The sequence below is a fragment of the Ammospiza nelsoni genome, chromosome 6, assembly GCF_027579445.1.
Source record: "Ammospiza nelsoni isolate bAmmNel1 chromosome 6, bAmmNel1.pri, whole genome shotgun sequence".
NCBI classification, from domain to species: Eukaryota; Metazoa; Chordata; class Aves; order Passeriformes; family Passerellidae; genus Ammospiza; species Ammospiza nelsoni.
In genome coordinates, this window is record NC_080638.1 from 53,007,440 (window position 1) to 53,031,351 (window position 23,912).

The window sequence follows — 23,912 nt, forward strand, 5'->3', positions numbered from 1 at the left end:
AGGCCTGTACATATGTTTCAGAACAAATGTGTGGGTGATCCAAATCTGGAGCTCAGATAGTTTCCAAATGACTGATGGACACAGAAAACAAGTAACAGAGTCCTTTTCTTAGGTTCCAGGCATTCTGGCAGGATTTAAACCAGAGAAGAGGGACCCTTTATCAGAAAAATTAAAGGGAGTAATTTGGAAGGGAGGTGGGGAAAGGAAGAGACGTTCAGCAGTTGATGTGCCAAGTGCTGTGGGATTGTTCCTTAGCATGAAAACCTATTTGAGGCACCTGTAGAGCTCATACAGCTACTTTAAAACAAATATATCACTGGATATTGGAAGGCAACTTTACTTTGGACATGAGTACCCCATTCTTTCGTAATTCACACAATTAAAAATTCAGACCTGACAAGATATATCACATGGTAAATGTGTCTCAACTGTACTGGCTTTATTCATAAGAGGAAGAAAAGAGTGATCTCTCTTCACAATGAAACTGCATTATGCTTTGGTTATAATGACCTGACAGTCCTCCATTGCTGAAGGGTGACCTCAGTAACAAATATCAGAAGCCCACAGACACATCTATCCAACAAGAGCATCCAGTATGAACTGTAATATCAGGTGATTAAGATAAGAAAATTTAGTTATATGTTGACATGCAAAAACCCTTAGAGGACCATCTGTCAGCACTGAGTTTTCTTAAGTGAATGCCATTATTGTCAGTGAAATGTGACAAGATTTTAAAAATGTACTCATAATAAAGGCATGCAAGTTTTCCTTTATTTAAAGGTGCTATCCATAACCTAAGGCTCTGAATAGGTTGAATAGAAATACCAAAAATAAAATTTCACCTTTCAGAAATAGACACTAAAGATATTCTGATTACTTTAAATGAAGTTTTTTCAGCAGGCATTTTTGATTCCCCCAGTGTACTGAAAACTACCAAGTGCAAATGAAAATGAGCCATGAGGATCCAGACCTGTGAGCAGGGAGTGTGTAAATGTGCAGGGCACTAAGCAAGGGTGCAGAGCAGCCCTGGAGAAGGAAGAATGTGGGTTTACAAGCCAGGATGTGCACTGTCACTGCAAGGGCTGAGCAGACACTGGAGGGCTGAGCCAGCTCTCTGAGGACTGATTTAATACCTCTGCTAACTTGATTTGGAGCTGGAATCTTCCAAACACGCTTCTGTCTCCTGTTAATGAGATGACCATTTTTGCTTATGAGGCACTTCTGAGGTTGAATACCTGAGTATGTGAGAAATTAATGCAGAGCACAGCAAAACAGCAGAAGCCTTGTGCCCAAATTCAAAGGTGACTAAAGCAGAGGGAAAGAGTGGAAGCTGCAGAAGTTGTTACTATGATCTTTACCTTCTTCCAAGTTGCCTCCTAGTGCCCCTGTTAGGCTCTCCTTGAAGTGGAAACTAATTGTTTTCAGCTCTGGCAGGTAAACTCTTAGTAGCAGTGGCTTAAATGCAAACCTTTAGGCTCAGTAAGTGATCCTACAAAAGTTAATAAGTTGTGTCTGTTCAATTTGTTTCTCTGTATTGCTAGAAAATGAAGGGATGGAGAGCTGGAAAATATGGGTCCAAGAGAAGAAAACCAGTATGGGATTCCAGAAGGAATAAATGCTTTCTGGCTTGTTCTCTAGAGGTAGCAAGGACATGTTTATTTTCTTACCATAATGAAGGGCTCTGTTCGTGTTCATGCCCTGCTTCATATTCTCTGCATTATTCAAATGCTGCCTAGTGCTTGGAGAACATCTGAAATGAATCAGCTGGTTAAACTGGGAGAGAAGGAAGGAAACTTCTGGTGTGGCAAACTTCAGACAGCATTCGTGCAAGAGAGCAGAATCAGAATGACCCTGACCCTTCCTAGGGATTAAGGGATCTTCACTGCTTTCTGTCCAGACTCTGCTGATCCCATAAGTCTGGAAGAAGGTTCACCCCTGTAAGAGCTGCTATTTCCTGGCTTCCCAGAGGCTGATAAGTTTGCACAAAATGTTTGGGCAGCAGAAATCGTGAGTTGCAGTGTAAAGTTGCAGGGTTCAAAAGGGTAAGAAAACCAGCAGCAAAGGCTGACTGCAACAAATATGATGTAACCCAGGCCAGTGAGGGGTGGGTTGGCTCAGACAGAAAGTTATTTGAAGTTGTTGAGCAGTTGTTGTCTGCTTTTTAATGTCTGTCAGAATCCTACCCGTCTGCATTGCATCTCACCAGGGAATCCAGACTACCAAGAGGTGATACGAAAGGGGAAAAAAATAGTAAGGTATTGAAAAATTGAGGAAGCAAAATTAGAGGTAGACTTCAATTTGTGATTAGAAAGCTAAAGAGAGCTCTCCAGATGATTAAGCAGGCTGCCTTCAGTTGCAGTAGCTCTCCTTACAGCTTTGAGTGGCCAGCTTCTAGATTGCTTTGGTTTGCAGTCATAGATAAGCACTCCCTCTGGAAATTACTGAGAGGAGCCTGCCACATCAGCTCACAAGCTTATAAAGTTATATTTTAATTGTGTTATTAAACCTTTCTCACTTTTGTTTTTGTCCGTTTATTTCCCCGATTCATCTGGATCAAGCTGTGCTGGAACAGAAGTGTGGTTCCTCCTGAATTGTGCACTTTATGTGTAATAGGAATGTAATGAGAATGAGTGAAGCCCACTGGCCAGAAGCAATTTGAAATTGATCTTACTCTTTCTATTAAAGGACTGAGGTTGGAAGTGTGGTAGGGGAATACTGGAGAAATGTGCTTTAGCAGTAGGGATAGAATTTTGTTCCTATTTTATTTGGTATAAAACACCCAGACGCAGGTTAACGGACAGAGGTTATAATCTCTGCTCTCATCTACACTGTTTCCTTCCCTCCCCAATCCTTTTCTCTTTCCTCTGATTTGAAATTCATCTTTGTCTTGCTCAAGGGACTCATTTAGGTGTGTTGGCTTAACACTTTCATCAGAAAGGTTATGCTAAGCAGCTGAAAAAATCAAATATACTCTTCTGGCTCATGAACCAGTCAGACGGAATTACTACTGGGACTGGAGATGTTATGGCTTTTTTCCTTTATGAGCAGTGTATATTACATTATTTGAGCAAATTACTGAATTCTCCTCTTGACTATATCTGTTACAGTTGTGTTCTGATCCTCTTTTGTGACAGAAGTCATGCCAGACAGAAGCTCCTGTTGTGTCTCTATCTTGAATCCACAGGTGCTTGCCTTTAGAACAGTGCCCATCCTTGCCAGATATTACTCCTAAAGAGCCCAGGAGGAAATGCTGCCCCTGCAGACACCTCCAGAGGTGATGGGTGCAGCCAGTTCTGCTGCAGCCTCTGCTCCCTGGCACTTGTCTCCTCACACACAGTCACTCTGTGACATTGCCCAAGTGTCCTGCCAGAGACGTGAGCCCTGGGCACTTTTCTGGAGACCTTTCTGGCAGTACAATAGATCATTGGTTTTGTAACACAGGCAAGCAATTACATTAAATAAATTAGCAATTTGATTTAATAGATTGATTAAATAATACTCCTAAGCCAGGACACACCCAAATTCTCAGCTGTGCACATGTTATTCAGATCCTGAGGGAAACTATTACTACACATAGACTCATGTACAAAGTGTTGAACAATGAGAGCTACTGGCTCGTACCTGAATGAACTTATTTTGCCTGAATATTTCAAGATATTTTTAGTTTTCCTACAATAGCAAATGATCCTCAGCTCTTTGATCAACTTGATATTACAGCAAAAGAAAAGAAGGAAAGAAAGAGAAAGGAGTTGCCATCTGTCATCTGTGGCTAATTATTTCAAGCCCTACCTTGTTTTATACTGCAGCACACTATTTTGGGACTTGTTAACTGAGAAGTCTTCTACTCTGCAGGAGTATAAATGAGTTCACCTCTAGCAAGTTCCCCATGGCTCAGCATGTTGTGCCATCATTTCACACAACTTCCCTCCCAGCTGAATGTCATAATTTATTAGTTCAGTATTTTATCCTGATCCCCTGGCTGCTCTGGCTTTTCAGTGTAAGAGTATGGTTTGTCACCTTTATTTTTTGTGGCTGTATGGGAAAGGAGAACAGAGAAAGTTGGAACAGGACTGCATTCCTCCAAAGTCTTGTTACCAGCCCTGCACCTTGACACTGGCTCTTGGGTTGTTTTTGGAGTGAGCCAGCAAATGAAAGATCTCTCTGCAGATTTGGAGGGTCAAATTCAGCCAGCAAGTGTTCATGGAAAAGCTGCTCACACTCTTCCTGTGAAAAGCACTGCACAATGTGCTCCTTCAGAGGGGACCCAGGAGCCCTTTGACTCCACCTCCCCAGCAGATGTTGCACCTCAAGGACCTGTACAGAGTGAGGAAGCAGATTCACTACTCCAGATTTCCCGAAAATTCCTCTTGTGCCTTGAGATGTGGATTATATAAACACAGGCCATCATTTTTATGGTTTTTTTGGCATGTTATAAGTGAACTATAGCATTCTGGGTTAATCAAAACTTAGGTTTTTATTAGAAATCTCTTGCTGATACTGTTACTGCTTTCTTGCTGATACTGTTACTGCTTTCTCATTAGTTTTTAAAGGTTAAGGTGCATCAGGCTGGATAAAATAGAACCTGTCCTCATTTTGTAAATACTGACACTTGTCATACTCACTATTTTTTATTGTACCAAACAAATGTTTGGGATTTTTATTAGTTCCTTCAGTAAGGTGATATTTTTCAATATAACTAGAAAGCAAGTTTCCAGATATTGTTTTACAGTCTGGATATGTTGAAACACTGATATTAAGATCTGAGTTACTCTAGAGGAAAGAAACAAGCCAGCTTTCAGGAAATACAAAAATGTCCCTAAAAATTTAGATCCTTGTGAGCTTTTCAAAAAGCATGTAGGAAAATGAAAATTGTCTTTCAATGGCAATTAATTTTTATTTTTTAATGAAATGGGTAAATAGGTTGAGCTAAAAGTTTGGATTTGTGCATTTTAAGTTGTATTACACTTGAACATAAAAAAAGCTTACTCTTGTAGAGGACAACATTGCAGTTTATTTCATAAGTAAAACTATAAGTAGACTGTGGCTGTAGGAAAAAAATTATATTTTTAGTGAGCCCTATGGAAGGACAACTAAATATCATCCCAAGACTCAGAAATTCCATGTAGACATCCATTTTAAAACAGAATGTAAGATTGAACTCACTGATTACACCATGGATGTGTGAAGTTCTTCTAATTTTAAAAGACTTCCAAATATTCAACCAAGTTGGAATTAGGGTTGAACATTTTGTAAAAGAGTTTGATATGCCTGGATTGTGTTTCACTTCCCTGGTCATCTCTTGATTTTAGCAAGAACAAGCAGCAGAGCAAAGCTATTTTTGCATTAAGATCTTCTAAACCCAGGTAAGAGTAGAGTGTACCTGCAGAATCCCAGGGGAATGAAAAGCAGGAATTGAAACCACTTTTCCAAGATTGCTGGGATTTTTTTACTACACAGAGTGTAGACCGTGTGAAAAAAAAAATCAAAAAGAATCTCACTTATGTCTTTCTTACACTATCAGCACTCCTTAGATGAAATGTCTCACACATTATCATCTTATATTTAGAGAAAATCAATAGACGCAGGAACCAATCTGAAGCTTACTCTGTCTTTATTTTTTTAACCTAATCACTTTTTTACTTTGAAATATATTACAGTATTTCATATGTCATTGAAAGGTATAGGACTAGTGAATGAATTTCTTCTACATACCTGCCACTTGAAATAAAGTCAAGCAAAAAGAATAGACAGTGAATTCAGGAGAAAAGTAGAAAATAACTTAAGCAGAAAACAGAAAACTGAGTCATTACTTAAACTTATACTACATGCTGCATAGAAATGTAAACCAGAATCAGTCATAACTCCCCCATCCTTTCAGTGTACTGTACCTATAGCATTGAAAAATCCTTAGTTCAGGAGACTCAAGATTAATGTAAACCTGATAAAGGAAAGAGAATATATATACATACCAGCAATTAAGAAAGGAGGGTGAACTGTCCAGATAACAGCAAAATGTAATGCACCTGCATTGTCAAACTACTCCATCAGAAAAAGAGATTCACTGGTAGCAGGCAGCTGTGGATTTTGCAGCTTCTTAAACAGTTTTCAGGTTTTTTGCATGTTAGTAACAATTATTACAGGCTTGGCTGAGGCAAGCATCTAGACCACTATAACAAACAGATCTGCTGTTATATCCCTAATCCAGAAAACACAGTGGAGCTGAACAATGAGAGAGCACAGACTAACATGAAGAAATGAAACATTTTTACGGACATCAGAAAGTTAGAAAGAAAGCATAACTCACAAAACATCACTTATTAGTTACCTGTCCCAGAGAGTAGGTGAAGATTTTGCGAGCCTGCCCTGGAGAATTCTAGGTTGCCATAGGCAGGTTGGCACCCAGGAATTTCGTACCCTGTAGCATGAATAGAGGATAAACCATGGCTAGGTATGGCTCATAAGACATAAGAGTGATAACCCAGCTAGATTTGCTTTGTATCAGAAGGCTATGACATAATTTGGTACTAATTATTGTTCAGGATATCTTACTTTAAAGCAGTGTTAAAATTACAAAACAGAGTGATGCTACAGCACACATATTTAGTAACTTGGCTGAATTTTGTAGGGCAGAATAAGCATTTACAATTGACCTTTTGATGGCTCTAAATGGGTGCTACTCCATCTATTTCACCGCAGAAGCATTTGGTCTTAAGATTTGTGAATCAAGCCCTTATATTTTTGCATTCTGAAAACATCAGCTTAAACAAATTTGTGCTTCACTGAAAGAGGGTCATCAAAATTTCTTCTGAGCAGCATAGTGAGAACATTTTAAACAGTGTTAATTGAATCTGGGCTGAGGTTCAAGTCCTGTATACCAGGTTCTGTGCTCATCTACCAGCAGCAGAACAATAGCTGCAAAACATTTGCTGGGAAAGAAAAGCACAAAGAGAAGCAATCTGAACTAGCAAGAGAAGCTATGAATAACACACAGCAAAAACAGATCCTGAGCCCAGGAGAAGGACGAGGCAGGCAAATTAGCAATGAGAACTGTTGCCCAACATTAGCATCAAGCAATGCTGGTAAGATTCACAACAGTCTGTGCAGTCCTTAGTCAAGCAAATCCTCACTGAGGTCAAAGGTGGTTTTTCCTGAGTAAATTCTGAGTAAGGACTACAATACTTGGCCATGCAGAACACCTTATACAGTATTGCTTTATTCATTTTCAATATTAGAAATACAACATAACATTCCTTGAAGGACAAACTCAGTAAAAATCAGTTTTTCCTGACACAACCATATCTATATTTATGAAGCAGAATCTTTGCATAAACTTTCCCTGTGGTCAGCTATCACTGCACATGCAGAAAATCCTACCCTCCAGTATTATCTGTCAATTACCATTGGTTACTGCAAAGTAGGGACCTTCTGGTTAACACATGTAAAGATGAACACACCTTTACATACATGACATATTTCAGGAGTGCTGCAGAGAGCAGCAGAGAATCTTAGTGTTCATGGGAAAAGATAACCCTGCTGAGGCTCTTGCCACTGCTCTAAGTCTGCTTTGGGCTTGGCTTCATGTCAAGGACTGCTGGCAGCAAGATGATGGTCTTTGAGACACCCTGAGGAAAAGCTGTAAGTGAATGCCAGCATGTCGCTTTAGTTACACCACTGAGCTGTACCTAAGGAAAAAAAAATTAAGTATCTTTTAACTTCTTCCATATTGGACTTGGATTTAGTATGTGAAGACACACAAGGAAGACAAAAAAAAAAGGTTAGGGCTTAAGTATTAAGTGTTGTCATCACATGAATTTACAGCAACATCAACTTTGAAATCAAACCAGAGGTGAGAATAAATCTTTGCAATATAACACCTCAGTACTGTTGGTTCTGCAGTGAACTGTCAGTATGACTTTGGATTATACATTTTTAACAGCTTTTTTAATGTTTTCAAACTGTAAATGTCATAATCAATAAGTGTGTACACATTTAATACACACAGTTCTGTAGCACTTAACTGTGCATTTTCATTCTCAGCTATGGATATTAGGAAAACAGTCAGTTGTAGAAAAACAGTTATGGAAATGGTCTTTACCTAGACCTCCATTTTGTATTCACATACTTTTAGGTACAAAATTGTAAACTACTCCTAAAAATCACCTGAGCAATCTTAATAGTGAAAAAAAAAATTTCCAATCAAACAAAACAGGAAGTTAGCCACAGGTTTTTCCAGAATGAGCAGAGGTTTTCCAAGTCAGTACATTTTGCATATTTCTCTGCACTCCACTAAGAAACCCTCTATAGGAGTGTTCTAGTGAAAAACAAAACTTGAAAATCCTGAGATGGCTTAAATGAAAACATTAGGCTCTTCAAGCCTGCAAAATTAATTAAATTTGGGCTCCTGGTGCAAAAAAGCCATTTGAGCACTGAGAAATCTCTGCTGCCTTCATATCCATTACAAATTTTCCTCCATGTAGTCTTAATCCAATATATCTCACAGCTTTTCCTGATATATAGAAAATGGCTTTGCTATAAGTAACCTTGACAAAATTTTTTTAAGGCAGTGAGATGTTTTGACAGAGATGGGAGTGGTGTAAATTCCACTTTAGCTGTTTGTTCAGTGTGTTTCCTGTCATCGTTTTTGTAGTAAGTCACATGTAATTGCTCCATAAATGAGCTAAGACAGAGAAAAGCTCTCTTCTCTAAATGTGGTGGATCTTTCAAAAGCTCCCCAAAGGGATTTAATAACATCCTGTCTCATATAATCAGTGTCAGTTGTAGTCAGTCTAATCCTATTCTCTTATGCAAGGTCAAAAAATAATTAGTAATGGTAAGATTTATTTGCCTGATATTAAACCACAAAAATTAATTTGTCAGCCTCTGCAGTTTACATGGGATATTGTTTTAGCATTGGCAAATAAGAAATCAGCAAAACAGACAAATATTTTTGTCTAAAGCAACTGCAAATTTTAGAGGAAACAAAATGGGAAAAGCTCTCAGTTCTGTTACTGTGAGGCTTCCTTTCTGAAACAACAGTTGTAAGAAATACTAAGGTATTGCAAATAAGAAACCAGCCTATTAAAAAAATATATTGCATAGTCACTCCAGACAATTAGTAGTTTACTACAGGAAAAATATCAGTCTCAAACAACCTGATGATAAAGTTTTTCAGATTATCAATTTTTAAAACTACTTTTAATTATGCCAAGGCATGATAAAGTAACTAATTTTTCTCTTCTTTCTCCAGAGCTTCATTTATATTTCACTGATGTGATTGAGACTGACTCCAGTGTCAAGTGAGGCTGGAATTTGAACACACTGGTAATAGTCTGTGTTTCCTTATCTTGTCCTAGAACATGCAATATGTTACTTTGAATATTTTCTGTGCCTCATCTGGCAATAATCTACTTACAGAAATACAAAGAATTTGAAAAATAAGAAAAAGACATGGATTTCTCAGTGAAGCATGGTCAACACTATCTAGAGAAGAGCAGCTAACAGTTTATCAGTTTTGGTGCCAGAAGGTCATTGATCCACTGTGCCTGGAATAGACACATGCTGTGCCTATTTAAGAAATAATTTTCTTAAAAATTAGGAAAATAAATGCAATGCCTCTTATGCTTTCCTCTGCATATTCTATAGATGGTGAATAATTTTTCTTTTCAGTTCTCTCTGAAACTGCAGCTGAAGAGAGAATCTGTGCGAGAAGCCATTGCACAGATGCCAAGGTCGGTGCAGAAGGAGGCGCAGGAGGTGCCCCAGGAGCTGCAGCACGAGCAGGTTCAGGCCATGGTGGGAGAGTTGTGCCCTTGCTGAGTCCCAGGGGAGGGACTCCACACTGGAGCAGGGAGCATGAAGAGTCCTCGCTCTGGGGAGGAGGGAGTGGCACAGACAATAAATCAGTGATGAACTGACCACAGCCCCCATTCCCATCCTCCTGAGACACGTGAGGGGAGGAGATAGATCAGAATGAAGGAGGGAGGGGTGGTGGGAAGGAGTTTTAAGGCTTAGATGTTATTTTCTCATTATTCTACTCTGATTTTATTGGTGAAAAACTGATTTCCCCAAGAGGGGTCTGTTTGGCTCATGATGGCGATTGATCTTTCAAAACATTTTCTCTCCCCTCCCTGTCCAGTTGAGAAGGGAAGTGACAGGGCAGCTTTGGTGGGCACCTGGGGTCATTCCACAACAGGATCTATTTTACAGTCCACATGTCTATTTTACACATTTCAAATGCAAATCTGAAAGATTTTTCTGAAATGTGTTTTTAGAAGTTGGAGAATTTTGTGGCTGCTCCACTTCTGAGTGGAAGACTTAGAGAGTAGATTCAAGCAGTCTTTAAGCAAAAGTCACCCCAAATCTTACACCTCTTAAAGGGAGAAGGGTTTTCTGTAAAGCAGCAAAGAAAGGTCTAAATTTTGGCTTAAAGTCATTGATTTTTAAGACATGAAGGGGATTTGAAAGTCACCCCTAAACTGGGTTGTGCTATTATGATTGCTGTTCTTCCCCAATTTAGCCCTATTTTACCCCGCTACGAACAACTTAAGTGCAGGAACTGCTATTTTTGCTTCTATTAACACCATGAAGCTATTTTAAGGGCATGCTTTTATAAATACTAATAACTTGAGATGAAACATTGAGAGAGCAAGCTGGGAGAACCACAGGGACACCTCAGAACATACTGTCACGACTCTACCTCTACATCCCGTCCTCATCGAGAGGGCACGTGGCTCTGATGCTGATTTAGCATCACAGGCTTGCAAGGTGCTGTCAGCTGTGCTTTCCTTCTACCTACTTTCCTCCCAGTCATGCCAGAGTAGGTAACTGGCTGTCATCTCCACAGAACAAGGGGTGAAGCTAATAAAGATGTCAAACAATCCATTTTCTGTGAGGGGGTGGTGGTTCTATTCCTGGAGTTACCAGAACTATCCATGACCACAGCATTAAATAGTGTAAAACTGCTGCAGGGACTGAATAATGTTCAGTTAATGAATATTTTCAGTATAACTCCCTGGCTGACAAGGGTCCTATGGAAGCATGCATCCCACCAGCTGGGGTGTTTTGCAGGGACTGGACCAACAGCTCTGCAGTGCAGACACAGATGCCAACAGAGCACATGAGAATGTAAGGAGGCTGGGAATGTCCATGAAGCAGAAAAGGGAGGAAGATGAGGACACCTGTAAGCAGGGAAGTTAATACCCATGTTATGACAGTATAGGAACACAGAGATGCTGTTCTTCCAGCTCAATTTGACACATTTTAGGAGAGGGCGTTTCTCTGAAAAAGGCCTGCTGGCTTCCATACCTCTCAGTAACTTTCTGATGAGGCAAAAGCCCCCACTTTTTTTCACTCATCCTAATTCTTGTCTCTTTTTTTGCCTCACTCTTCTAAAAGGCTCCTGCCATGGCTTCTCTTCATCTCCAGCTTTGTCCATCAGTTCAATCCCCAAATTAGATGTTTCCTGTATGGCCCCTGGCTCTTCTTGGTACATCATCACCTGCTGCTGCTGGGATAAGACCACTTCCATGTGCCCTCCTGGGAAGCCAGACACTAAAAAACCTTCACCTGCCATAAAGGTTAGGGAGGCAGCCTTAGTCATGAAACTCTAGGATCAAGAACACCTGACTGAGATTGAACCTATGAGAGATCTAGTTTAGAAATGAATGCTTTTGGAGTGCACAACTTCGAAAGTTTATAAAAATCATAGAACTACAGAATGGTTTTGGTTGAAAGGGGCCTTAAAGATCACCTAGTTTCAACTCCCCTGCCATGGTCTGGGGCACCTTCCACTAGACAAGGTTGCTCAAGGGCCCGTCCTACCTGGCCTTGAGCAATTCCAAGGATGAGGCATCCATAACTTCTTTGGACAACCTGAGCCTCACCACCATCACAGCAAAGAATTGATTCCTAGTATTTGATCTAAAATTATGTTTTTCCAGTTTAAACCATTCTTCCTTGTCCTATCTCAATGCCCTTCTCAAATGTTCCTCTCCAGCTCTCCTGTAAGCTCCATTAGGGACTGGAAGTCCTGCAGGGCCTTCTCAATCCATTCTCTGCCCAGCCTGTATTTGTGCTGGCGATTGCCCTCGCCCACATGCAGGACCTTGCTCTTGGCCTTATTGGACTTCATGAGGTTTGGGGCCAGCCCTGGGGCCAGTCCATGTCCCTCTGGATTGCATCCCTTCCCTCAGGAGTGCCACCTCCACCACACACCTTGGTGCTGTCAGCAAATTGGCTGAGGGTGTGCTGAATCCCACCATCCGTGCTGATGGCAAAATGTGAAACTGTCTTCTTTATCCCTCGCAGAGGTATTTCAGCTGGCCTCATGTTAAAGCCAAACTGCTGGCTGCAGGGTGTCTGGAATTCTTTGGCGCTGCTTTTCAGGTGATCTCCTACTGACATGTGATCCCCCTTCAGGCTCTGTTAATGGCACCGACATCAAACTGGTGGGACTGGGATGGATTGAGATTCCCCTTTCCACCAGCTTGGCAATTAGCCTATGCTAATTATAACACAAATTCCTGACACTCTGGAAAGCTCCTTGGAATATTTTAGCTGCAAAGTAGGCTGGTTGAGGTCTTCTTAATGAAAAAATAATTGGCTATTTTTTTTTTTTTTTTGCTATGAGTTAACCCACCTTTTTTTCCCTAGTTATATCTTCTGAAATAGCTGAGGCATTTTAACATAGAAATGTGGCTTACAACACTCCCATTGATACAGTCAGAATTTAGCAAATCATTAGGAAATCTGTCAGTGAAACATTTTGGGTGGCCTCAGTGATCAGTGATGCTGCTGGGTCACCACATCTCCCTTACCTACCTATTTCTCCACCTAAATTTGACAAACCATGTGGGTGGCCTTTTGTGAAGTAAATGTGTATGAATATGCATACACATATGTGTATGTATATGTATGTACATGCTTTAAATCTACCATTTTCGGGAAACAGATGAGGAAAATAGTGCATAAAGGCTTTGAACAGCCATGTTTGGGCTATAAATACGTGAATGAATAATTATTACTCTATTAGGCGGGTTGACAGAGCTGCTGTGGTAGAATTGGAACTATTTGCAATGTTTGATTTTATTTGTTGATGCCTTCAAATAATTGTGTTGCCAAAACACAAATTATATTTCATTCAGACCCAAGGCAGTCAGTTCAATAGAGGTGCAGGAACAAAATATAGGGATTTATGACTAATGAAAAAATGAACTTTCTGTTCTCAAAATGCTAAGATGACTTATTCTCTGTGTGATAACATAAGCTAATCAGCTTTCCATAAATTTCTAATTAACAACAGGCTCTTAAAAGGATCTGTGGAAACAGCTCACATTTTTCCAAACTTTTGCTTTATTTCATTAATGAGGTGCTCTAATTTGTATATTAATATCCAATATTGGCTTTAATGTAGTGGGTTATTGCAACAAAATCCAAGATTGTGAAGCTTTGTCTGCTTGGTGACCACTTTTCTTGGTATCACTGTGGCATTATATTGTGGCTATATCACTTCACATTTTGTCAGTCTTTAAATGCATGAAATATACTAATGGATCTGGCTGAGTACATAGCTGGCTGAGTACAATGTTACTGATTATTAGATTTGCAGGAGAAAAAAGAAACAGGTGCAGAAACACTCCCTCCTGCAACTGCAGAAAAATATGATAAGAATTAGTCATTCAGTATCTTCATGGAAATAATCATAAATTGTTAATAATATTTCATTTTGAGTCGCCTTGAGATGCTGATCATCTGCATATTGTGAAAAACATCAGCTGTACTGACCTACAAGTTATAAACCATTGCTTCAAAATAAAAAGTCAATCTTTTAAGGGTTAGAGATCATCCTTGCAATATAATTCAATGACAGCTGATAGCTCGTATACTGCTTAAATGATTTTTGTTATTTCCAGTGGGAGGCAATAGCCATAAATGCATTGTATAGGTGCCAAAATATACCTGTTGTCTGTGGGCATTTCCCCTTGGAAGTCTGCTGCTGGTGTGTTTTATGTGTCTCCAGAAGGGTCAGTAGCAGCAGTGCCTCTCCAATGCTGTCAGTGATAATACACAACACCTTCTCTGAGATATTTATTTTTATGATGAGTTTTTGCATAATGGCAGGAAACAGTTCTCATGAGGAATGGTTTTCTGCATGCAGGAAAACATATATTAAATTGACCTAAGGGCTGTTCTTTCCTCCATTTACATTGGGTCCTTTTCTTCAACCAGCTGAATAAGAGTTGTTTCTAATGTAACTAGGCCATCACAAATAATTTCCTCCCTACCTTTTCTCTATCAGAAATGCTTTGTTCCAGTGTCCCAGCAGCAGATCCATTTTTTTTACCCTTTTTTTTATGGCATTACTTCAGGCAATCTTTACAACACTGCAGCTGCCCTCTCTGAGTGCACTTAAAGCTTTGTTCCAATGTGGAGAACATTATGGGGTAGCTGTCAGTAAGTACCAGGTTGAGAAGATTTCTGTGCCTATGTGTGACTTTTTATTAATCTAAAGGAGTTGGATTTGAAAAGATATTTTGGTTTCTTAGTAGGGAATATTAAGATGCTTAAGGCATCAGCTGCATAAATTAGTAATATATTAAAAGCTACCTTCTAAATCCTCTATTGCCAGTGTAATTTTCCTTTTCCCCCAGTTTTCAACAGTCTTCCTTGGAGCCTCTAAGTTTGGGAGCTTTAGATAATCACTGACTCATTTTGTCATCTAGGAATGCACTATGTAAGAGGTCTTTTCTAAATATATGGATGTATTTACTGCCTACATCAACTGTGCTTGTATTTATATTTCATACCTTTTCCAAAGTCTGCTGTGATGATTTAAAGTAGGGGGATGTGAATGTGTGAATAAAATCATACTGAATATAGAGTAGGATTATCTTTACTGAGAATAGAAGGTCTTTTGTGCAAAGACTCGTCTGTGCTTTCAGAGTTCCAGCAATCCATGCCTGGTGCCTCCAGAGAATTTAATAATTACAAGACATCCCTTTCAAACCACACACATTTAACATGGTAAGTAGAGTGAGGCTGGCACTTAAGACTCAAACATACCATACCATAAAGAGGTATCCTAAATGATATCTGGTGGCTCAGGAGCTTTCATTTAGTCACTGAACACAGTGCTAAAATGGCTTTTAGGCTAAATGTCTGTTTACTGAGCAGGTTGAGTAAACAGTGCTGTGAGGTGTTTCAGCAAGAGAAGGAACTATGGCATGCTGGGGAGAGGGCAGTGATGGTTTTGGGAACATTATGCAGAATTTCAGTCTCCCTTTTTCAAGAGAGACATTCAGTCTGGAAGAGGTGCACAGAAAAGGGTTTTTCTGAGACCTGAGGCATCTTGGAAAACAAACTCAAAATAAAGTTTGTCTAGATCAGTCTAAAAAAAGAAAAACTGAGTGGGGATATTGTAAATGTAACAGGGAAGGGCAAAAATTATTTTCTCTAAAGAAAAGTGAAGGCTTAAGAAGAAATTGATCATGATTGCATTTTCTACTGGAATTTTGAAGATTTCTAATGATAGAACATGATTCTGAAACAGCCTTTCAATAAGAGTAGCAGATAGAGAACTTATAAGATGGAGTATATGGTTGCCTGTAAATGCATATTACTGTCCCCAAATGTCCAGGTTGCTAAATGTCCTTTTTCCTAATCTGATTTTTCACAAAAAGGCTATTGTTAAAATATTTTTTCTAACAATGGATCTCATCCCTTTAAGATGTCACTCCCTGCAGTAATTGGTCCTTGTGGGAGAACAGAACAGGGCACCATAGCAGTACTGCCAATGACTGGAGTCAGAAATGGAAGAAATATCATTGGAAAAAACAGTCCTACCTTTCAGAACCTGATACAGCTAATGAATTTGTCATTTGATCTGTGCTAGCAATGCATTTATCAGTTCAACACTTTTATGTGTTTACAATACAAATGCTCTGCTACAGAGCAGTTGAATTTACAATTGAGAATACTATGATTACAGAGATAATATCTAGAGAAACATTCCCAGGAGATGCTTCTAGGCAGCTTAAAATCAATAGACATGATGAGTATTTTACATCTCTTCAGACTTTGCTTCTGATTTGACTATTATAACCCTTATCTTTTACCCCTGAAGACCATGGGTGCTTTCACTGTGGATAGATTTCTGTGTTCTTTTTGCTGAGAAAATTAAGCAGTGAGTGATGTGCTTCAGAAATCTGCTCACTGGAGAATTGGTAAATATGCATGAAAACAACTGCCCTGGAGTATAATCTGAGCTATTTTTATGTTACAGTTTGGTAGGTTAGGAGAAGGAATTAATTAAAACAAGAGAGATTAGACTTCAGAACTTGTTTTTCTGACTCTTCAGAAACCCAGCTGAGGCCTCCTCTTCTGCTTGCCACCACAGATTTAGATTATTTTTGCTAAATTCTGATTTTATTGAAGAATTTATCCAACAGTGACTGTACCTCTGGTAAAATAATTCAGTGAAATTGCCTGGGCTAGCTGGCATGAAGTTCATCCCTTGTATATCCATGCAGGTTGCTGCTGTCCATCTTGCACTCTGTGGGGCTATTTGAATTGATTCTTTCTAGTTTTATGTGCCTTCCATTATACAGGGCAGATTTTCTGTTGTCTTAGGGTACACTACATTCATTTTGCAGGCACTTCTCTATGCCAGGCACTGTTCTATTGGACCCTTGGGTATGTCAAATAAACAATACAGCTCCCAATATAGAGACAATCAGCTCACTTTTCTGTTGCTTGACTTGCTCCCTTATCCTTTTCCTTCTTCTCCATTTAAAGTATGAGTTTATTTAGGGAGAGGGAATCACTTAGGATCATGGGACAACAACATGCAGTATGATGAATCCATATCTCAGGATGGGACCTCAAGTGTAAAGAGGAAAAACTGAGAGGAAAATTCTGATGGGGGTCACTTGAATGGAGGATCTTTTGAGAAAGCAAGAAAAAGACTAAAAAAGCATCCAAGGGATGGCAGCCTTTAGGTGTGTTGAAACCATCCCAATACTGTCAGATCTCTTCAGTGTTATATTGCAAAATAGCTAATGGGAAGATTTCAAAATTACTTCATTGTCCTGCATACCAACTTAAACCAGACAAATATCAATGAAACTCTTAATCCAGAATAACGCAGGAAACAGAGTTGACCCAGAGGTAGAGAAAATGCAGAATTTCACTATCCTGTGGATGAGTGCTGTTGAGGGAGATGGCAGGGCTGTGGAGAAGCAGGCATGGTGCTCCTGCTTGTGCCAGGACAAGGGGCCATGACCACTGCTGCTTGCAAGAGGGATGAGCAAGAGTTTCCAGTCTGCTCAGAGCACCCCTTCCTTGGGCAGAAGCAGGGGCAGGTTTCTGGCAGAGGCAAAGCAGAGAGCTGCCCCAGAAACTGCAGACTTTGTCTATGCCTAAAGCTGCCTCTGCAAATCCCATTCCATTTATTCCAGGGCTCAAAACAAGAGCTGTACCAGGCTCAAGGGAAAAAAGTGCTGCAAAACAAAATTGCCAGGAGTGAGCAATCAGAGCACAGTTAAATCTATTATAAATGAAATAAGTTATCTCCTAAAAAAAAATATATCTTAGCTGTTGTGGAAGGTGTCTTATTCAGCAATTAAAAGATGTATATGCTCAGGTGAGTCTTATTACTGCTTGGCTAACTCCTGTCATGTGCTTCTTCAAACTTTCTCTTGCAGAACAGGCTGTGTGGCAGAAAACAGACTCAGTTTTCATCCAGATGTACATCAGTGAGTCAGGGGCATGAGACTGCTTTCTTCAGTGTAGACAATGTCTGACTAGGATAACAGCTAAATGATGGATGCTGTTAAAATTAGAGAAACAGAAATGCAGAACATGTAATGGTGAGAATCTGATCACATGGAACAGAGCTCCCAAAGGGAGGTCATCGAGCACTAAGGGTGGGACAGGCTCAGAAGTGCAGGCCCTGTTTTCAAGCCATGGGTACAGAAGAATCATTCTATCCAACCAGTCTCACAGACACACAGAATTTGGGGTTCTGGAGTGTGCCCTGGGAGGTTGTGCAGACACTGAGGACAAGTGGCCAGGCTCCCCAGCATTATTGGGATTTCTCTGCAAGGCAGGAGGTTCAGGCCCTTGGTGGAGCCTGACCCATTCATGGTGCTTCAAATCCCCCTACCCTACAGGGATGGGAAGTACAGAGTTAGCACAGAGCTCAGCAGCTGTGATCTCTAATTTAAAAAACCCAGTAGGAGTGTTGTGTATCCCACACTTTCAGTGTTTTGAGCATGGAGCACTGTTTTATTTAAAATTGAAGACCTTAGTCTTGTTTCTACTTTTTCTCAGGATATGCCCTTACCAGGTGGCTATCAGCACAGATTTTCATGCCTTCCAGTTGAGACTGGGCACTGGATAACCAGGAATACAAAGTCATGAATCCAGCAAGAAAGGAAGCAAAAAAATAAACCAAAACAAAAATCACTTTTATATCTCTCCTTTTCCTATAAACTGTATTTCTCTCTTCAGCTGTTTAAGAACTCTGGGTTCCTTTTTTAAAAAATTCTCTCTGGACCCAGGGATCAGTTCTAGAAGCAGTGCCATGCCTGTATTTTGTGCCTGGAATATAATTTGGCTCAGGCAGCAGGAAGAGCAAGCATGTGTACTTTAGGTGCAGTACACTAATGCTGGCTAGGCTGTGCAAACAATTTAAATTTTAACACATTCCTTTGGACTTGGATGCCAAGTGCAATTGGTTGCTAATTGGCCTGAGGTTTGCAGCAGTGTTAGCTTGTTGTGGTACAAACATGGGAAGCAGAAGGTCTGGTCTGGGAGCTGGTCCCCTCAAACAAGAACACACAACATGGACAGGAAGCCAGAAAAGCTGAATTTCCAGTCTGGTAGTGGGGCCAAGACACAGAAATCTGGTTCCTGCTTGTGCAAGCCTTAGTGGTCAGCAGCAATTAGAGTGAAATTACCAGCTCAAAGGGTAACATTCCAACACCTCCCTGAAGGATTCTGAAACTCTGGGCCAGTCCTCAAAGGCTTGGAAGATGACCATGTGGCCCATTCAGCCAAATCTTTCAGGGCTGCAGATGTCAAGTGAGCCTGTAAATAGCAGACTGTACTTGCTTTACTCTCATGTAATTTTAGAGTCTCTAACTCTCCCCTGGTCGCTGCTAAAAGGTATCATTATCTCCTTTGCCAGAAATGTGCTACTGCTTAGTGGCTGAGTAATGGGGGTTGTCTCTGCAAAATAACAGCTTTAGGATCCTCCCAGCTCCACACCAGAGCTGCATCCTCTTCGCTTCTACAAGTGTAGAAGTTATTGCATTAAAGCAGGGTAGATTAAAGGATTGTCTCTTGCTTGACTTTTGAGTTGGAGGAAGCATCAAGCCTGATAAACAGACACCACAGCTGAGCTAATGCAAATGCCAGGAGTTGGGTAGCACTGATGATGAGGCAAGCATCCTCCCCAACCCCCATCTGCTGGGTGGCATTTGCAGAAGCTGGTGACTGCTTAATAATGTTATAGTCTGCAAGGGACCTCTGGGAATGTGAGATGAGAGAGGAAGTGTTTGTGGGAGAAAGAAGCACTGAATAAAGATAGCTCATGTGAGAAAACAGCGAGTCCTCAATTATCAAGATAGTTTATTCAGAATAGTTTGTGTTTTCTTTTTGATCTGACATGTTCTCCTTGCTTTATAGAAAGAGAATTTTGGGAGCTGAGAGGCCACCTCCCCTCAGCTTCACTGGTCTTGCTTGTGCATTGTTCATTGCTAACATCCCTTTGATTTCCTCTTCATAATGAGAACTGGGAGTATAAAATTAAGAGGTTTAACTTTCTCAGGTCCTTATATTGCATTTGTGCAGGACAAGATCATGGAAAGGACTGGAATTTCTGCACTGCCTGAGCAGTAACTATTCTGCAGGAAGGCTGTCAACTTTGACCATCAGCAGAGCCTGCTCTAACTCACTGCTAACCAGAGCCCTATTGCAACTAGTGAATATCTGATCTCTTGGTGTTAGAATGCAGAAATTTCCTCACAATGTATTTTTTTTTCTATTTGTTTTGCCTCTGAGCATAGATAAACAGTGTATTTCATTACTCATTTCAGCAGCTGCTAGTCACTTTCTCTCAATCTATGGTCTTTCAGAAAGAAACTGCACTCCTCCATTGCCTCTGGGAGACTTAGGCTTCATCCTGGCAGCTGCATTGCACTTTTAGATGAGCAATCTTCTTGAATACTTACAGAAATACCCACTTATAGCCTGTTCTAACAGAATCTTTGTTTTTCACTATCTTTCTCCTTTGCAAAGTGTATTTTGGCATCATCTCTGAACTTCCTACTGGCACTACCTCTTTGCTGAGAAGTGACATCCTTTCACGCTCCAATGCCCAGTACCTTGTTCCTGTCTTGTTTACATGGAATCCACTTTTAACAGCTCCAGACATCTTGGCAGGAGGGCCAAAGCAGGCTCACTAGCTGTATTTCTTGGCCTTTTCCTGATAAGACTTAGACTTGTTCTGTTCGCTATGGACGCTCTGATGAGTATGGAAGGGAAATTTCAAATCCTATTCCTTTCCTTCCTTGCTGTGTTCCAGTGCAACAGGAATGGCAGCTCCTGCACTCTGGGGAATTCAGACAAGCTCAACTCTTTGGATAGCAAAAGGATGCAAGGGTATGAGGCCAGCAGTGCCCTGTGTCTGCATTACTGGCTGACACCTGGGAGAGCTCTCTAGGAGTCTAACAATAAAACTCTACAATTTCTCTTTATTTGCCTTTGTCTTAAAGGCACATTTTGATGCCTTAGCATTAGTTTTTGCCCTGGTGTAGATAATATTGAAGAGACAATGGGAATCTGGGATTTCTGCTTTGATTTCATGTGAATTCCCTGGCCAAACCTGTGGCCAAAGTTAAACTTTAATAGTAATATCTCATTACATGACAGAATTTTTATGCCCTCAGATGATTGCTTACTATTATGTATTTATAACCTGGCAGAGCCATGATCTGCTACCTTCTGACTCCTGAAGACTAATCCAGGCAGGTGATCAGCTCTATCCCCTCATTATTCAGACCTCAGTTACCAAAAAATAACCTTCACATATTAGGAAGTTCTGACAGTTGGCCCCTTTTGATTGTTTTTCACTATCAGTATATTACATAACCACTACAACCAACCATTTGTCTTGGACAATTACACAAAGATAAGGCTATGGAAATGGGAAACCAAAAAAGAAAAAGAAAAAAATTAAGGTTAGTGATGTTTTCAGCTAGCACATTCCTGGTTTATAGCATGAATAATAAAGAGTTAGTACACTGAATATCAGTGTAAAAAGTGGGAATAGGTCACTAAAACTGATGTCAGTCCTGTGCCCCCTGTAGAAAGCTATGTGACCACTTCAACCTTTGCTAGATACTTCATTAAGTGTTAAGGAAAACAAAATAAACAAATAATTTCCATTTTGTAAAGATTTCACATCCTGGTGTGAAAAGGCCTTTCATTTCAGTCAAGTCTTGCTTTCTGATTAACTCCCATGGGTAGTGTAAAAGTATTAATAGATTTTTCTATCCTCACTGTACTGATGTTCAATCACAAGCTTTTTCCAACTCTGCACTTTTTTAGAGGACAGTAATTCATTGAAGCCATTCTTAGCAAGTTGATGTCAATCTGATTACAATTAACAATACATTCCATTTCCATTTCCCACTTTCAAATGAAGTTGAATGATGGCAGTACAAGTCAGAAAAGGGATTTAAAATAAGCCGAGGTCTCTCTAGATTTCTGTGAATACAAGGTTCATTCTTTTATGGTAGGCAGCAATTTTTTGTACATATCCCAACACTTTTCTGTTCATTTGGACCTGACAAGGTAAATGAGTAATAGAAGTGAAAAAGGAAAAGTAGATGCAAAGCAAATGCAGTTGTCTGGATTTATTGGGCCCAGTTGATGATGTTGAAATTATTTTTTCTTATTTTTCTAGTAGTTCATTTTTTTCAGGCCTGCTAGTGTATGTCAAACACAACATAAATGAATAAAGAAACCAACCTTTCTTATTCATCAATAGATAAAGAAATAAGCCTTATGTGTCAATAAAAGCCATGTACTCTAAAATTAGTGTGTCTACTGCAGCTCAGAATAATAAATAGAGAACAATTTGTTCCCTTTTATGTAAATTGAATTTAACTATCAATAAGAAATGTAGCAGCTTTTACTTAAAATTGACAGTCCCACTAATTTAGCAGATGGGAAAACATGGGTAAGAAAAACAAGGAGCTGGCAGGTGAACCACTCCAGTTGTGGGGAGGGAGAACACATCTAAAATGTTCTTGGGGTATGCTCCCAGCAGCACATGTGGCAACCAAATCCATGCTGTGATGATGGCAATGGGCCATGGGAATGCTTTTCTTGGAGTCTTTGACTAGAGAGAATGACCCCAAGGAAAGGAAACTCATCCCAGCATTGATTCCCCATTGCATTTTCTGGGGACTGTCGGAAAAGTTCTCAAGACACACCATTGGGTTTCATCAGGCTGCAGAAGGAGGTGCCTGAGAGACCTCCTGAGCAAGCTATTGGCAACTTATGCTGTTCCACATGAACAGGCACGGGGGAAGGTCAGAGGAATCCCCATTTGGAGAGCCTGGACTGAAGCAGAAAGGTTAAGGTGTAGGAGAGTGGATACAGAGGGAGAAACCAAGCACACTCTCCTTTCTCCAGTGATCTGCCAGGTACTTGTGCCCCCTGGGACATCACAGCTGAGATGTTTCTTTCCTGGGGCAGCTGTATCCTCACCTTTCATTTGCAGCCTGGGAAAGGAGCAGTGAGTGAGCTCTGTCAGCCACTCCATCCCTCCTAAAGCAGAGACATGACGAGCCTGACACAGTAAAGCCCAAGGTCACCTGCACAGGAACTTCAGGATGAACCCTCAACTCACAGGCCTGACATTACTGAACCCTCAGTCATTTGTACCAGGCATCTCTTGGCTGGGGGTATTTCACTCTGTCTTTGAGGATTGTGTTATGAGTTTAGGTTTTTCTCCTTATTCCATTTATTTAGTGCGACTGGAAGTACTGAGAAAAATCTGAGAGATATTTGAAGTATCTGGAGGCTTGGAACAATAACTCCACAGCAAAGCATCACTGGTGGGAAATACTCCAGTATGCTAATTTAGATGTAAAGCTGTGTTAGAACTTGGGTGCTCAAGGTCAGGGTGATGTGCAGAACCTTGGGTAAAATCTGTGGGCTTAAAATGGAAGTATTGGTGGCAGACTGAAATTACTTCTCTTGTGGTACATGCCAGACATGAAAGTTTTAATTAAGTAATGTACTTTGGACCTCTTCTCTTTCCATGTTATGTGGTTTTTTTTACTCTATTTGGAAACTATACTTGTGTTGCACTGTTGGAAAGAAGTCTCTGTATTTAACAAGATTAATGCAGTGTTGCTGGCTCTCCCCTGTGGCCCTGAAGCACTTTGGATGTTTGCAAATGCCAAATGAGCCACATGAAACACCTTCAGGTATATGCTGTGGCAAACAAGCTGCAAACACCATATTTGGGCCAAATTAGCGCTGCCGTGCTGGCCAGTGAATGAGTACATGGATATTATTTAAAATAATCCAGTACAGTGTGTTTACCTCTTTTCCATCCATTGGAGAATCCTGTGCTCACAGGGGACAGATAACACCCCTTCTGCATAGCAATTTATAGCAGAAATATAAATTTCTGCTATAAGCAGAGTATGCCTCGTTCTTGTACTTTACAAATGAGGTACACTGTCACAGGAAGTATTTGCAGAATGCAAGAGGAGTGCTTACTTTTCCAATCTCTGCCATCTTTGACATTTCAGAACAAAAGCAAGGAAGGCAAATATTTGAACCCCAAATTATGAGTGCCTTCTGACCGGCTGTTTTACAAAAATCAGGCACAG

General features: G+C 40.2%; 1 protein-coding gene across 1 annotated transcript in view; it reads right to left on the reverse strand.

Moving 5' to 3' along the window:
• The window catches only part of BEGAIN (brain enriched guanylate kinase associated), a 151,515-nt gene that overhangs the window by 69,614 nt on the left and 57,989 nt on the right, over positions 1 to 23,912 (reverse strand). The window contains exon 3 of the mRNA XM_059474539.1: positions 6,326 to 6,415. Coding sequence (XP_059330522.1) covers positions 6,326 to 6,415 — 90 coding nt within the window. The remainder of the gene's footprint in view (positions 1 to 6,325; positions 6,416 to 23,912) is intronic.